Source organism: Rhipicephalus microplus, chromosome 1, assembly GCF_043290135.1.
Source record: "Rhipicephalus microplus isolate Deutch F79 chromosome 1, USDA_Rmic, whole genome shotgun sequence".
Classification (NCBI taxonomy): Eukaryota; Metazoa; Arthropoda; class Arachnida; order Ixodida; family Ixodidae; genus Rhipicephalus; species Rhipicephalus microplus.
This window is the reverse complement of record NC_134700.1, coordinates 200,866,294-200,882,155: the sequence shown is the minus strand read 5'-3', so window position 1 is coordinate 200,882,155 and position 15,862 is coordinate 200,866,294. Positions and strand designations below refer to the sequence as shown.

General features: G+C 41.7%; 2 protein-coding genes across 3 annotated transcripts in view; one reads left to right on the top strand and one right to left on the bottom strand.

The window, feature by feature from the left end:
• Positions 1–11,682, top strand: part of mute (gon-4 like protein muscle wasted) — a 40,230-nt gene extending 28,548 nt beyond the window's left edge. For both annotated transcript variants that reach the window (XM_075890332.1, XM_037418690.2), the window contains 5 exons: positions 1,360–1,591; positions 3,068–3,199; positions 5,922–5,995; positions 7,949–8,045; positions 10,101–11,682. In XM_075890332.1, the coding sequence (XP_075746447.1) occupies positions 1,360–1,591; positions 3,068–3,199; positions 5,922–5,995; positions 7,949–8,045; positions 10,101–10,172 (607 nt within the window). In that variant the 3' untranslated portion in view covers positions 10,173–11,682. The remainder of the gene's footprint in view (positions 1–1,359; positions 1,592–3,067; positions 3,200–5,921; positions 5,996–7,948; positions 8,046–10,100) is intronic.
• Positions 11,683–12,918: 1,236 nt separating this feature from the next.
• Positions 12,919–14,669, bottom strand: nop5 (nop5 ribonucleoprotein). The gene has a single exon (XM_037412585.2). It carries the CDS (start codon positions 14,543–14,545, stop codon positions 12,941–12,943), a length of 1,605 nt encoding a protein of 534 aa, XP_037268482.2. The 5' UTR covers positions 14,546–14,669; the 3' UTR covers positions 12,919–12,940.
• Between the last annotated feature and the right edge of the window lie 1,193 nt (positions 14,670–15,862).

The following is a 15,862-nucleotide window of genomic DNA, read 5'->3' as shown; positions in this document are numbered from 1 at the left end:
AAAATTCTCAAATTTTACAAAATTGTGATTTTGGTTCATATTAAGATGCAATTGGCATCACGTAGTGGTCCAACTAAAAATTACCTTTATACTTAAACCAAAGCAAATAAGTAGTTCTTTTCATATAGCAAATTTAAAATTATTTTCTTCCTTAAGAGATGATAAGATTTGCCATATAATAAGAACTGCTTATTTGCTTTTGATTTAGCTATAAAAGTGATTTTTATTTGGGCCATCACATAGGGCAAATTGCGTCTCAGTATGAAAAAAAAATGACGGTTTTGCGAAATTTCTTATTTTTTCCCATAAAGTTTAGCAGCTTGAGAGATCTAAAATTATTTTTTTTTCTCAAAATATGCCTTCTGTGGAGTAAGTATTCACTACTCAAATATTCATACAAAGTGGAATATTGCAATAGAAAAAACACAAACATAACACGTTTTGGCTAAATTCTTGGAGGCATACTATGAGCCAGAAAAATTGCACTAATATTATTGAGCTTCCAACACTTTACTAGCACATTTACTTAACATGTAGACCAAATTTGGTATAGAAAGAAGGAGCGGTACTTTTAAAATAAATTTTTCCACAAACAACACCCAACAATATTCCAGGAAGTTCGTTCAGAAGGCATCCTTGTGACCAAAAATTTTTGCTCTCCGGAATATTCTAGCAGCTCACTGTTTTCAATGCAGCAAATCAGCATTTTTTTTTTTTTTTTCCAAATATGTTTAAGATGGTCAGCAGAATGGCTGGGACGCTTGGCGTGGAATGACCTGGGTTTGGTTTGGTTAAGATGCAAGCGAGCACCGCTGGCCATCATGCAATAAGGACAGGCTGAATGTTGTTTTGGTCGTCCATTCTACCTGGCCCACAGTGCCCCACAAAAGATGGCTGCCCCTTGCAAGCAATGAAAACTGCTCCATATAGAGGCTGTACTTCTGCCTGTATGCGATGTTACTTTCATTTTTGCTTCCTGGTCATCCGAGCACTTGTGACAGAAATGGCCAGTAGCAAGTGCAGATATCTTTGTATGTCGATGTAGACATGCAGCTGAATTTCTCTTACTGGTCAGTTTTGCTTCTCCTATACCTGAATAAATTCAATTATTACTGTGAAAAGATTCTTGGCAAGCCAGAAAAGACACGAAAAGAGAGAAGTGACAAACTTATCCTTCTCCTCCTCTTTCTTTTTTTCTCTTTCTTTTTTCTCCCTTGTATTTTAACACTAAATTAATGAAATTTGAAAAGAATGATCAGCCTAAGCTAGTTGCAAAGTGTTGGCACTGAACATAGCTGCTGCAGTGATGCATTTAGATTGTGTCGCACTCAAACGTTCGTGTCCGTGGCCTGGTCGCAGCCTGATGGAGGATTTTGAGGAGGTGACCTTGCCCGAAGAGGAAGAGGAGGAAGACGAGGAAGAGGGGGCAGCAGGCAGCCCAGGCGGCGCCGGCAGCAGTTGCGAGGAGTTGACACTGTCGCCACCTAGGGACACCCCTGGCACACCACAGTGCCCCTGCACCTGCCACCAGCGCAGCACCGACCCGCGTTTTCTCAGCCGTACACGACACTGCACCCGTTGTGGCATTAAGGTACGCTTCTCATCACCATGCCCTGGACTAACCGCACTTGCACTTACCGTTAGTGAATTAGTAATTGGTTGTTTACTAAAATAGTTGACTGTACTCTCACTGCTTGGAACTGTCTCCTCTTAATGTAATATACCATAGTGACCAAGGGAATGCACCTGACACTTCCTTGTGTTTGTTTATGTATTGTATTTGCAATGCTGTGGTGTTTCCCTCACCTTTTCAAAAATACCAAGAACGGGTGGAAGTTAAAACGTCCGTATACCAAAGAGGAAAACCCTCAAAAGGTGACCAAAATGAAACCGTAAAAAAAGTATCAATTTACTGGAGGCGCATGTGAGTTTTTAAGCGACATACTGCCACGATGGCACATGCAAAAAAGCAAAATTGATCATTAGGAAGCAAATCACTGTAATTTTGCAACCCAGTCAACAGAATGTAAATTTAGCTAGTGCGTGCAAGCTCAAAGGATAAAAACCCACGCTCCGCCAAAGCTCATATGTGCTGAGCGAAGCTTGTTTAGAGTTGTCTACATGAAATACATCTGAAGGCAAATTATTCCGCTCAAGAATTAATGAGGAAAAAAAAAAAAAGTGATGAATTCTGGAATGCATGTCTAAGCAGTTAGTGGAAGTAGGTTATACGTGTGATGGTGCCTAGACGCAAGTAGCAGAAATGGCGTTAGAACTTGTACATTGACCATCAACTTCTTATCACATTAATTAAAATGTGAAAATTTAGGCTCATAATTTTTTGGCAACATTGAAGTACCAGTATGGCATTTCGGTTGGCAAGTGTGTCAACCAATACTTTCCAAAAATATTATGTAGAGTGCACCTTTAAAACATACCATTTTATTATTATTATTATTATTATTATTATTATTATTATTATTATTATTATTATTATTATTATTATTATTTGGTGAAAAAAGATCCGAAACTACCAGTGCTCCTTCCAGTTTTAGAATATATAGTTACGATGGGGTATGGGGAGCAAACATTTTTATAATCAAGCATATTTAATTGGGAAGTTTTATTAATTTATGTTCACTCCCCAACACAATAAACCACACAGGTCTGTCAGTCCTCTCTGTTACATTATGTTGTCTTAGATATGAGAAAGGCAGTCTGCAGTTACATAAAAACTTCAACTCATATGCGTGGTCACATCTATGTGTTAGTGGCACAGTGACTGAGCATTTGTCTCATCTATTCCCTGGTCATTCAGGGCTTCGATAGCGAAGTTGGGAATGCCGACCCACTTTCTGTTTTCACGTCACTACCCTTTAGCCACACAAAGATCACTAACATGTCGTCTCTTGAACCGAACTTACAACATTCCTTCCTTATCTCTCTCTTTTTCTTTTTTAAGAAAAATTGATGAGACACCAGCTGTGCTAGTGCAATGGCCAACCATATTGCATTATCGATGAAGTGCTATTGAATGTGCGAAACTGGCAAATTGTGAATCTCGCAGTTCCTGGATGGCCGTGTATTCCTACAGACCGGAAAAGTTCTCCGACCAGCGCGGGTGACCATAGGCCGACCCCAGTCTCCCGAAATGGACAGTAACACTTCAGAGAGCCAGATGTCGGAGAAGCACGCGGAGGTAGTACCGGAATATCATGTACTGATCACTGTGTGACTTGATGAATGTTTGTCTGTACATATCCTGGCTTCCAGTTCATGCACCAAGGAACTGCGCTTCGCATATTCACATTATGCTATGGTAGTGTGATACAGCTACATACTCCCCTGCAGAACTCAAATTGCAAAATGGAGAATTGAGCTAGAAATTGTTATTCTATCTCTTAATGGGTGTAATGTCTTTTTTTTTTTGGAGTAACACTGTATTTGACGATTAGAATCATGAGCGTATGTTGTGTGTTATATTTGTGAGAATTGTTCGAGGGCACTGATTTCCTCAAAACAGATTTTTTCCGTGCGATGAAATTATGTGAATAAAACGTTTTAATAAATGTGGATATCTAGCTTTCCTTGTCGTTCTTGCTTGGTGTGCAGAGTCTTCTACTTTACGTACCATTATTATTATTATTATTATTATTATTATTATTATTATTATTATTATTATTATTATTATTATTATTATTCCTCTGTGTTCCTGAACAAGGCCTTTTGAAAACCTGAGAGAATGGACTCCTGTATAGTCTCGATTACCCGAACTTGAGAGGCCTTCGGATTTAGTTTGTATCATCAGAAGTTCTCATAAATACAGAGCACATCACACGGCTTTGCAGTAAAGTTTGTAAGCGATCATATTGGTACTCGTTAGTGCACAAAGCGTGCACATGAGTGTAACTAAGAACGAAATGTGCTCTATCCCGTGACAGTTGACAGCCGCGTCCCATTTTTAGGACGCTTTCCGCATGACATTGTTGTACTGTGGCGAAAATGGCTTTAAGAAGCGTTCAGCATGCGGTAGATGAAGGTAAGGCCGCTTCATTTTAACGCGAGAACGTTAAAAAGTTTGTTTCATGAAAATTTCAGTGTCGGTGGCATTAGTAGTCAGCGAAAAATCGGTGTTGTCAGCGGGCAAACGTTTGAGATAGGTAAAAATAAATAAATAATAAAAACCTTCAATTCAAGTGAGAACTGAAACCGGGCCTCTTGCGTGGCAGGCAGGCATTTACTACAGAGTCACGACAATGCTTACTACTGCTATTTAAGAAAAAGCTGTAAGAATGTCATGTGATGGGTGGAGTCTCCTTAACATGTGTAATATTTTGTGGCAGAGTTGTAGAATCGTACCAGGCATCAAAACAAATTAATTCCAAGAGGGGGTGGTTTACAGCTGCCCACACATTACCAAGTGTGCATGCGGCACCTTGGGAATAACCAGTGGGTAGTTCGCCTATTTTCAAAAGGAATAATTGCGGCACATAGCAACTGTACATCCAGTATACATTCCGAGATAGCTTGAAACGGCCAGTGGAAACTCGCAAATGTTCCTTTTCTCGCACCTCTGTTAAAGCCACTGCGCACGAGGCCTGATTACGCTATCACATTCTAGTCTTGAAGGCGAAGCTTAAGTGTGTCTAAGCTTTCTTTTTTCCTTTCTTGGCCAGCACGCGATGATTGGTGTGCATGGTCTGGCTTGTTGGTCTCCCTTGTAGGCAGGCTATCAACTTTATTCAGGAGTGTTAGTGACATGAAAACACGAATGTTCAGCTAGAAGCAACAAAACCGGCAGATATTTTTTTGGCATGGTCAAGCAAACAGTTTGAATTAATCGAATTTGTACTGTGAGCCAGTTTGAATTAGGCAGCTTTAAAATACATTGAAAGCACAGCAGGCTGACAAAAAATTTAAGATTTATTTGAATTAATTGAAACATTGAATTATCTAGAGTCTACTGTAGTACATGCCATATTTTACTGTGTTTAACGAGCACTTTTTTTTGTACCGAATTCGGAGGTCCATTTTATATATTCAACAGGTTGTGTACTTTTCTGCAAGCACTACATGCATATTTTATTTTCAAGTACAATAAACAGTGCGAGGCAACATTTAGAAACAGGAATTTAACCTTCTCATAACAACGGGGCGACCCTGGCCTCAGATGTCCGCTAGTTACAGTTCACGCACTGTGTCATCTGCGAAGATTACAGCCGCAATAAAGGCCACTATCATCATGCAGGCTGCGAAATTTCATTGCTATATTGTAATGTTCACAATCTGCTTCTTAAAACAAATAGAAGTGCTATTTCAGTATCGTTAGTTTCTGTGTATTTCAAGGTGCTTACAAAGCCGAGTAAGAATTACTCAGAGGCCGACTATTGCAACTCAGCAATGCTGCAAATTGAAGCGCGTCATTTCATCCTATCACATAAGGTCAGATAATGCGTAAATGCTACATTTACGGATGATGTGGCTTTAAATGACCTTGAGTGAACTGGAGTTAATAAACATATTTTATACACCTTGAGACAGCATTTCTTATAAAGTTTACATACGAGTTTTATACTGCTGCTTATCGATGTCCAGTCATTCATAGCAAGTGCTGTGCGAGACTACATCATTTCACTACGAACATTCTTGGCATGCGCACAATGCTGTATCATCACGTTGACGGAGTTAAAAGTCTTATCATTTTTTTTCCACGATAGTCACTGTTAACAACCAAATAAATACACCTGTGTGCAGCTCTTACGTTTTATTCTAATTTCACCTTTTTTACAATGGCTTTCTTGCTGCCTTTGCTTATTGTTCTGTGTGTCTACGTGCCTAGCGCTACATCAGTAAGGACATAAAGTGTACCTATATACAGTGCATTAGACTCAAATCTGATAATCACTACTTGTCTGATTCAGGCTTCCAAGTCTGCTCTTGGAAAAGATGGAGACAAAATGAACAACAGAGAAGGCCAGAGCATTACCTGGAAAAGGTACGTGAAACCCTTTTGCTGGTGTTGACAAAGGCTTTTTGTGTGTAGCACACACACTCAATATTCTTCTCTATATGTAACATAATGCACTTTTTCTGACTTGGCACTTGTCAATTTCCCCACTGTTATGTACATTTCAGCATTTGGAGGTTTCTTATTGGCAAGGTAGCCTGTATGAATACCTCAGCATAATACTTAATTATTGTGCATTGGGTGTGTGTGTGTGTTGGTTGCCTTCTTAGTCCTGGTTCTTTTTTTTTACATGTAGAATATATATCGTTTTTCAAAACTTCTTATGCTTGTTCTGCCACCTGTTGTTGCTAAGTGTAATGATGCTCAACACACCTCAAAGAACCAGTATATAACCTCGCGGTACAAAACTTGAAATAGAAAAATAACTAAAGCACTTCTACAATTCAAAAGTGACACTGCAAAAAATTTGCAAATGAGTGATGTGGTGAAAAGGTTACAAGGTTTAGAACTCAGTTTCTCACTTATCGTTCCCACCTTTTTCTAGCAAAGGAGAGGCGTAGGTATGACATTTGTTGCAACTGCACCCACTCAGTCAACGTATCAGGATGTCACGAATACATCATTAGTGTGCAGCCGGTAACTAAGCAAGGCTTCACCCACGTGTCATGTGCCATAGCGGCTCGGAGAGGAAGCGCCGTGCGAGAAGTAAGGGGACTGGCAAGGCATACATTTTACCCCTGGTGCTAAAGTACCAAGGCACCTGTTCATCTCGGAGGTTTTCATTCTGGCAATACCGCATATCCCGTTAGTATTGGGCGTTACAAGACGGCAGAGGGAAGCACAGCAAAGTGAAAATGTGGATGATGCGGGAGTGCGCAGCCAAAACTGTATCATCGCAGGGCCAAGGCACTGTTTCGTAGTGCAAAGGAGCAATCGACAAACCCAGCGATGCAAAATGTTGGCCATAGGCAAGATTTTTTCACTGCACATATGAGGAAGATTGAACTGCCGTCGGAAAGAAGCATGGGAACAGTTCTTCAAAATGCAGGGTCGGCACAACGCGCATTTCTGCAATAATCACAAAATGTGATTGCCGTAGTCTACTGTATGAATTAGCGAGCTTGTTTGAGGTCTTTAAAAAAATGTCAGAGCCTGTTTCTGGCCCTTTGAGAGCATTGCAAAGTTGTGAACCTGCTGGTATACTTTAGGCTTCTTATGTGCACAAACAAACTAAATTTTTTTTTCCATCACACTTTCACATTACAGCAATGCTGCCTTTCATACTCTGCTGGGACTGCAAATGTATCGTTTAACATTGGTTCTAACATGGAGATGTTAGATGCAGCGGAAGTAAAGTTTTAATGAATGCCATGTTTTGTTCCTGAAATATGGGCGGGAAGTCAGAAAAATCAGACCCCGAAGATTTTTAGCATCTAGAATTTCAGATATTTTTATATATTGGCGTCTACAAGGCGGATTTAGATTTAGGTTCAGAACTGCAGACTTCAAGGGAGCACACCCTTGTTCAGCCACATCAGTTGGACCTCCACAGAAGTTGAAAGAGGAGGACTGGCTGAGAAAATAGAATCTTTGCCTTTCACGTGTAAAGTGTTGTCGGCAATACTTTGATTGCACCTAATAATGTACATAAATACAATTTGGCCTCTACGTTGCCTCATTCTTCAAAAGACAAGATAGTATGAAACACCACCTCTCCATTGCTTTACCGACCTAGCCAAAAGAAACACTTTCATGTTGCTGTCTCCTAAGCATGTGAATCCTCTACAACTTTTTTTTGTAATATCGCTTTGAAGTATTAAATAAATATTCAAGAAATATTCGAGTCGATTTAACTTAAATTTCAATATTCGAATGCACTTTGCACAAAAGTTATTTGCTGTTCGCCCAGCTCTAGTTTAGTTGCTTTTGAGTGCCAGATTACCTCTGTTCCCCAAAGCAAGCATCTTTTTGCAAACGCAGGGAAGATGACAAGGTTCTGTTGCAAGCGTGTCAACAGTTGGGCACTGAAAAGGGACTGCAGCGAGCATCGCAAACATTGGGCCGACCTCCTGAGCAGGTACGTTGTTTTGATAATTCGTCAAAGGTTTCTGAGCAAATACAATAAACTCATCATTGGTGGTATAGCAGATTTGTCATCTTAGAGGGCCCTTGAAACAGTTTTTTTTTAGATTGTTATCATTAAGGCTAAATAACGCACCTTGTATTAAGGCAACTAGGCAAACGGCTGTTACTTTCCTTCTTGGCACTGCTTTTCCTCAACTTCGCCGAGCAGCCTGATTCACATCGGCAACCCCTGTGTGCCTTCTGCAGCCGCTGCCAACTCATGGTAGAGATCTGCATAGCCAGGTGCCCATGCAATGTGCCATGAGCAAAAGTGGCTAAAAACAGCACCTCCACAATATGTAGCAATTCGCGTTTTTAAAGCCCTGTTAATGAAGCGTCAAAAAAATGAAAAGCAGAATGTCACGTGAGGATGGAAGCATGAAAAGATGAAAAATTTTTGAACATTGGCATCACTGGAGCTAACGATCTGATGTCTGCCCCAGCAACACCTCTTGGTCAAGAATTTTTTCTCGCACTACGCAGAGTTCAAATGAATCAGTGCACAATCGTAACGACTTTCCCTATCGGTTCAATACTTCTGTACAAAAGCATGAAAACCTTTACAGAAACCCTTTAATTAAATTGGGATAGAACACGCTATTTATCTCCCTGCTATAAGAGGCGTCATTCATTGAAAATATTGCTGAATTCTTGCGAGGGATGCTTATCGTGCACTCCTCACAAGAATTCCTGAGAGAGTTGGTAGTACCTGCTTGGTTGTAAATGCCGTAAGGCTGTGAAAAAAGTGAGTGTGTTTCTGTGTGCATTTCTCTTTGTTGCTGCCTTTGTTGGCATTCACACACCTAGGTATTACCAGATTTAAATTCAAAGCAAACAAAACGAATTGCACATAAACCTGAAATTCCTGCCCCTTCGCACGTAGGGCAGGAGGAGGACGTGTGCAGGTTGGCGTGAATCAGTGTCGTCATACATGCACCGCACAGCAATGGTCATAGTGGCTGAATGCTAAGGAAGACAAACTAGGGTCTCGGTCCGAGTTAGCTGGTAATGGGACAGGTCTAAAACTGTAAATGCAAAAATGCAGGCAACAAACAAGAACACACAGAGCGCCTGTGAGCTCTTTTTCTTTGTCTGTGTGTCAGCATTGTTACCATTTTTAATAGGCAGCCGGTTCTGTCTACCTATCAGTTCACATCGGGCGGATGCAAGTCGAGGTGTTTGGTTTCTTAGTGCGTGCCATCTTCCCATGTACTCAGTGTGTACAGTCACAATTTGCCCCACCGCGGTGGTCTAGTGGCTAAGGCACTCGGCTGCTGACCCGCAGGTCGCGGGATCGAATCCCGGCTGCATTTCCGATGGAGGCGGAAATGTTGTAGGCCCGTGTGCTCAGATTTGGGTGCACGTTAAAGAACCCCAGGTGGTCGAAATTTTTGGAGCCCTCCACTATGGCATCTCTCATAATCATATGGTGGTTTTGGGACATTAAACCCCACATATGAATCATTTACAGCCACAATCTTCCAAATTTGTGGGTTCATGTTGAAACAAAAGGCAATACAGTGTGACTTTTCCCTGTAAGAGAAATAAATTTTTTTCAAATTAACAATTCACCGAACTTGACTTTGAATTCATGCCATTTTTTTTTATTCAAGTAATACAGTAGACTCCTATTAAACGAAACTCTCTTATTAAATGGAATAGCTGCTTAAATAGAACAACTGCCACTAATATGTTTGGTTTCATACTTGAATATTATACCCCTGTTTATCTCTCAATAATTGAAACTCCTCTTAAAAGAAACACATTTTCCTGGTCCCTTCAGGTTTTGCTTAAGAGGAGTCTACTGTATATACAAATTTGCCAAGGGCAGCCATGCAGTTCAAATTGTCACTGAATTTGATGAGATTTCAATTTGTTGAGGTTTAGCCTTAAAGTGAAGAGTTATTAAGTTATGTAGCTTACGTGTTGAATGCAGTAGTGGAGACGTACAAAAATGTTGGAAGTCATGGTGCCCGTGTTCGAATCTCCTGACGGTTTCATGTTACAGGTGACCAGCCGCTTCCAAGAATTGATCCGCCTGTTTGAAGCAAGCAAGAGCGACGACGAAGCTGATTCATGACAGTGCTTGCAAGACATCTACTTGTACACATAATTCCATTGTCATATTTTCACCGTTGCCATCTCAAGCATCACTGAAGAGCCTCCACCTTGCAAGCAGGGATCAATACTCATGATGGTTTCTCAATGTACAGTCTACTTGTATAGTGTTCCAAACTTCTCTAGTCATTGTTTTTGTTGATCTGAAAACAGCCCTATCTTCGACTGCTAAAGGTTATTGTAGAACATTAAAATGCGATACTTTATCCCAATTCTAATGTGCCTCATGTTTTCTGGTGACCGGTCCTAACAATTTATAGAATGCACTGTGCACTTTTAAAGAGCTCTTGGCGATTGTAGTAAATGTACTATGCCTTATACTGTGTTTTTTTTATTTATTCACATCTTACTTTTAAAGGCACTGTGTATTATACAAATGAATTTCTGTCTCACAGCAACAAGAGCAATGCATTTATGCAACTTGTTTCATGCCATTTAGCCAATATCATCACAGTACTGTGTGTGCCACCTTTGTTCCTTTACGGAATGATCTGGCAAGATAGCATTATCTGCTGATAAAATCATTCTAAATTTTTGTAGTGAAAGGCTTGGTCTTCTACATAATGTTCCTTTATTGCTGTATAAATTATATAATTTTCTTATCCTTACGATTAGATTTAAAAGCCAATGATGAAGATGTATCGTATCTTAAAATACCTACATTTCACTTTTTAAAAATTACTTATTAAAACTTTTGTGCTTACCCCTACTCTGTTTTTGCTCGAATTTTTTAAGAAGATCAAATATGGTTGATCACATCACTCAGTATAACACCTGGTGCAGCTTCTTAGTTTTCAATTAAGCTTTCTGGCTAAGCCAAGATGGCACTAAACAAACATATGTAACTGCCGAAAGGTTCTTTGAGCCTCAAAAGTATTGTGTTGAATGTATAGGCTATATGATCTGACATTTCTACAAAATATAAGCAATAACATCTAAATATTTATGCTTTTAAGAGAAATATGCGTGCCCTTGTACTGTAAGTGCAGCAGCAAGCTTCAGTTAAGCTTTAGCAAAAAAGCACTGCTTTTAGCTGAAGGTACACTCAATTGTCATTAAAGGCAATTTTTATGCAGTGTGCTCTTGCTTTTTGAGAAGTGTTTGTGCGATCAAGAGGCATGTCTACTAACTGCTACTCAACTCCTAAGTTGTGGTAGTTGTATTTGTAGCTTGTAAGGATGTTTAAATGTAATCTCATAGGCCAGCAATAAGTGAATTCAGGTATACGTAGATGATACTAATACTATGCTACTCTTCACAAGCCTTACTGGAAGCAGCTTTGTGTACTTCGTAGCAAAATGGACTGTTGCAATTCAATGTGCTACCACTAGCGTCAGGTTTTGCTGATGTATTACTCAAGGTATGAGCATCCAAATGCATTTTCTTTGCCAGTGTTAAGGTCGAGTAAAGTGCCATGCTTTGGGCACATCTTCCGGTTGTGTATGTGGAATAAACGCAATATTTCGTTGTGGCATGAGTGCCGAAGCATTTAGTGTCGACAGATGGCCATGATTCAGCACCACTAACTCATGTACCACCTGTCCTCGCGCAATGTGCCAGCTAAACCAAACCTGCATCAGTGGCGCTCCTAGCCAACTCGCTTTGTCCCTTTTCATTCAGCTGCCATCCTGGCTACGGGCCAGCCAGCACAGTTGACTACTATGCTGTAAAAATAAATTCTGGGCAAGGTATGATAAGCACTTCCTACATTTTCAATTTTCGAAATGTAAACACTACAACAATTCTGCAAGCTTTCCAAACTGTAATCGCACTACTCTCTCTCCAGTAGCATAGGGTGGGGGCGTTTTCCCAATTACTTAATAAAATGGTCCACACAGCTGGCAAAAAAATTGGTTTGTAGTTGGGAAAACTATTTTGTTGTTACAAAAGTGGGCCAGTGGTGGTGACATGCAAGTTTATAGTGCATAAAATGAGCCTCCCCCCCCCAAGTGGCGCCAGCGTCGGAATGGCAGCGCGTCCATCTTGGTGGCCTCCGCAAGGCATTAAATTGCATTTCATCCATACACACTGCAGTGGGATGCACAGTCGCGCACACACCCTCTCGCCAATTTAACAAATCCAATAAAGCACCACACCAGCGAAAATTGTGCCACCTCGGACCACAGGGAGGGCAACAGACACCACTAGTGCCCCAAGTGAATGACGTCACTTGTGACCCTTCTATACTTTTTCTTTTAGTCTTTTTGTTCTATGTTCATGCTCTATGCACAATTACTTGGGTTAGTTATCATTATAGCTACACAAGCCCTAAGCAGAAGCAGCAGGCAATTCGGTTAAATAAACATCGCAATGAAACTTTTCACCATATCTGTGAAGTCTTGCAGTGCCACATGGTGCGCTTAGTATTGTTGAATCAAACCTGTTTACATCATTTATGCACATCAGCATGTTACCTTCAGGTGAAGAAATGAGGCATTTTTAAGTACTTCACTAAAATATAATAAATGGACAAAATTGCCTTATTGTGAACCATTTTCTAGTGTTATTGCCAAGTACCTAATGCAAGTAGTTTTAAGGGAATTGTACAACAGCACATTTCAAAAGCACAAGTTACTTAAGGTTTTAGTGCAGAATTCCAATACACTGAAAAGAGCAGTTTTCCTTTCCCACGACACAAGGTCCAATCTTCTCATGCACAGTGTCTCTGAAGACTGCACCACAAGACATTCTTGTAATAAAACAGACCATTTTAAAAACAGTGTTTAACATTTATTCATCATCACCTTCAGAATGCTGATGCTTTTTCTTCTTCTTTTTGGGTGTAACAGGCTCACTCTTGACTTGTACGGGTGTTTCTAATTCTTCAGGTTCCTTCTTCACCTTCTTCTTCTTTTTCTTGGGTGTGACCGTCTCGGTTTCATCGGCCTCTTCGGCCGCCGCCTCTTCTGCCACCTTCTGCTTTTTCTTCTTGGGTTTGGTCTCGGCCACATCATCGGCCTCCTGTTCACCCTCCTCTTGCTTAAACTTTCTCTTCGCGCCAAAACCCGACGCCGCGGGCAGCGTGGAATCTTCGGCCGGTTCGTACTGACGTACGAAGCTCTTGTGCTCGTACATGTCCTGCCTCGCCTTGCCCCGAGCGGTGCCGCTGATTCTCCGGTTGCCTCCGCCCTCTTCGAGAACTCGCAAGCGCGTCTCCAGCTTGGCCCTGTGTTCGATTCCCAGTTCGGTCCCCGTTCCGTCCTCCCCCAGGGCGTCGACCCTGGTCGCCAGGGCTGCCTTGGCGGCCAGCATACGCGACATCTTGCCCTTCAGCTTCTGCGCGCTCTGACCAACGAGCTGGGCGTGATAGATGAGACCGTACTTTGGCGTGTCGTGCTTGGTCTTGAGCGCGCGGAAGAGCGCCTTTTCGGCACCCAGTATCTGCACGGTGGAGGCCGGGTGCTTGGCCAAGTTGAGTAGGGAACCGGCGTGCGAAATAAGTCGCGCCCCGACCAGTTCGCCTACTAGGACGGTCAGGTTGGGCGCCACGGCCATCATGCGGTTCTTGAGGTACTCGAACAGCTGGGCGCGATAGCTGCTCATCTCGGTGATTTCGCGGCACAGGTGCAGTATGTTGCGGATGTCTTCGTCGGACACCTCGGTGCCCATCGACATTTCGGCGAGCTCCTTCACCTTCGCCTCCTGGTCCTCGGGAAGTATCTCGGACAGGTCCGTTTCGATGGCGTTGGTGCGCTGGCCTACCGCCTGAACGGTGCGCACGTACAGCAGGTTGTCCGTGACCACTTTGGAGAGCTCCGGAAAGTGCCAGCCATACCATTCCTTGCAACGCATGATGTAATTGTTCAGTTCTTTGTCCAAATCGTCCAGGAGAGAGACGGCTTGGATGATCATCGTGTCGACCTTGTCGGGGCTGAACTTGAGCTTGTAGCGGGACAAACTGTGCGCCAAACCCAATGCCATCGCGGTCATCTCTTTCTTGGGGAGTCCCGTAATGAGTCCGTCCACTTGGGATCGAATACAACGCATCAGCTCTTGGATGGAGCTGTTGGCAACGCAGCTGATGTCGAACTTTTCTTTGATGACGTTTCCCAGCTTGGCGTCCGCGACGGCGAGACTTTCGTGCGCTTCCTTGGCAACAATCTTCTTCAGCGCTTTCTTCAAGCTTTTACTCATTTTACCTTCCACGGCAGCCGTCGCAGCAGCCAAGGCCTCGGTCATGTCTTCAAACTTTTCGAAGTGCTTGAGTTTCACCACGCGCGATGCCTTGTCCGGTGTCTCGAAGTCCTTGAACAAGTTATCAGTCTTTTGAAGCTTCTTTTCATCCAGAACCTTGAAGATGGCGTACCCCGCCGCTGACTCGAAGAGGACTAACATTTCGGAAAGTTCACTTAGGTCGCAACGGCGGCAACAACAAACTACGGAAGTTTTCTCACCACGTGCAAAACGTGCGCGACGCCATGAAAACAATCGCCGGCATGACGGGAGCACATGCGTGCGGATGAACACAGCGTGCGAGACGCATATGTAGAGCAAAGATCCGCACAAAATAGCAAAGTAATTACGTCAAAACTGCTGTTTCTGTCGCTGTGAGAAGTTCTTTTAAGTAGAAACACAAAAAATATTAAACAATTAGAAACAACTTAGGTTTTTTTCGCTTAGCGGAGGAGCGTTTTTATTGCCGTCAGTTGGTTTGTGTAATGACGATGGTGATTAGCTTTCTCATTGCCAGTAAAGCGCAAAAAAAAGTATAAAAATAATATTACTATAAAGCAAAAATTTTCAATAATGTTATATATTAAACAATATTTTTGTAAATTGCGTTTTGAAGCGTACAAAATTACTTGAAGCAGCCATGCTTCTCGACGCTCTATCGTTGTCAACATCACCACAAAATATTTGCGCGAATTTTGCATATTTGAGTGATCACAGCAATCAGCAATTTTCACGACAGAGCGCTTGTCTAAACTTTTTAGTGAACTCATCAGTAAGAACCGCAACTGATGTAAACAAAACTACCGCAAAATATTGTGAGATTAACTCGCGCTGTAGACAACTCACCGTTATTTGGAAAGGCCTTTATTTCATTTTTTTTTTTAATAACTTTGGTAGTTTACCCATCTGTTTATTCACATCCTTCGAAATACCCAGGCAAGCATCGTTAGAGCTGGGTCAGAGACCTCTAAGAGGTATTTTAAGAAAGCACCGCGACGAGATGACAATGTCAATAATAGGGAGTTTTAGCTTGTACGTATACTTCTTTACGTTAACGTGTTACCGGATACCGTTTCGCGTTTACCGTCTTACCGGAACGGATATCTTTCAACGTGTTAGCTCCTCATACGTAAATTTTCACGTACGTACGTAAACGCGTATACCTTTACGTTTTCGCAAACCATAAATGGTGATGCTCACTGCATATAAACTGCATTCACCTTACATATGATTAAATCACCATTGTGGTGAAATCACGAGACGTTCTTTTATTGCGTACAGCATCCTCATATGCGCGAAAGAGTGAAAAATACAAGGCTAATGCAACGATGGTGTCGACATCTTGTGACACTTCGTGCAACCACATTCATGAACACATTCTAACGCGTAATGTTTTTGAGGTGAAAATGATTAAAAAGGTAACTCATTTGTAATAACGGCGCTGCGCGTTTTTTGCATCAGACGTACAATGCTCAATGT

Coding starts and splice junctions, on each gene's coding strand:
- nop5 (XM_037412585.2), bottom strand. CDS start 14,545: ATGTTAGTCCTCTTCGAGTCAGCGGCGGGGTACGCCATCTTCAAGGTT.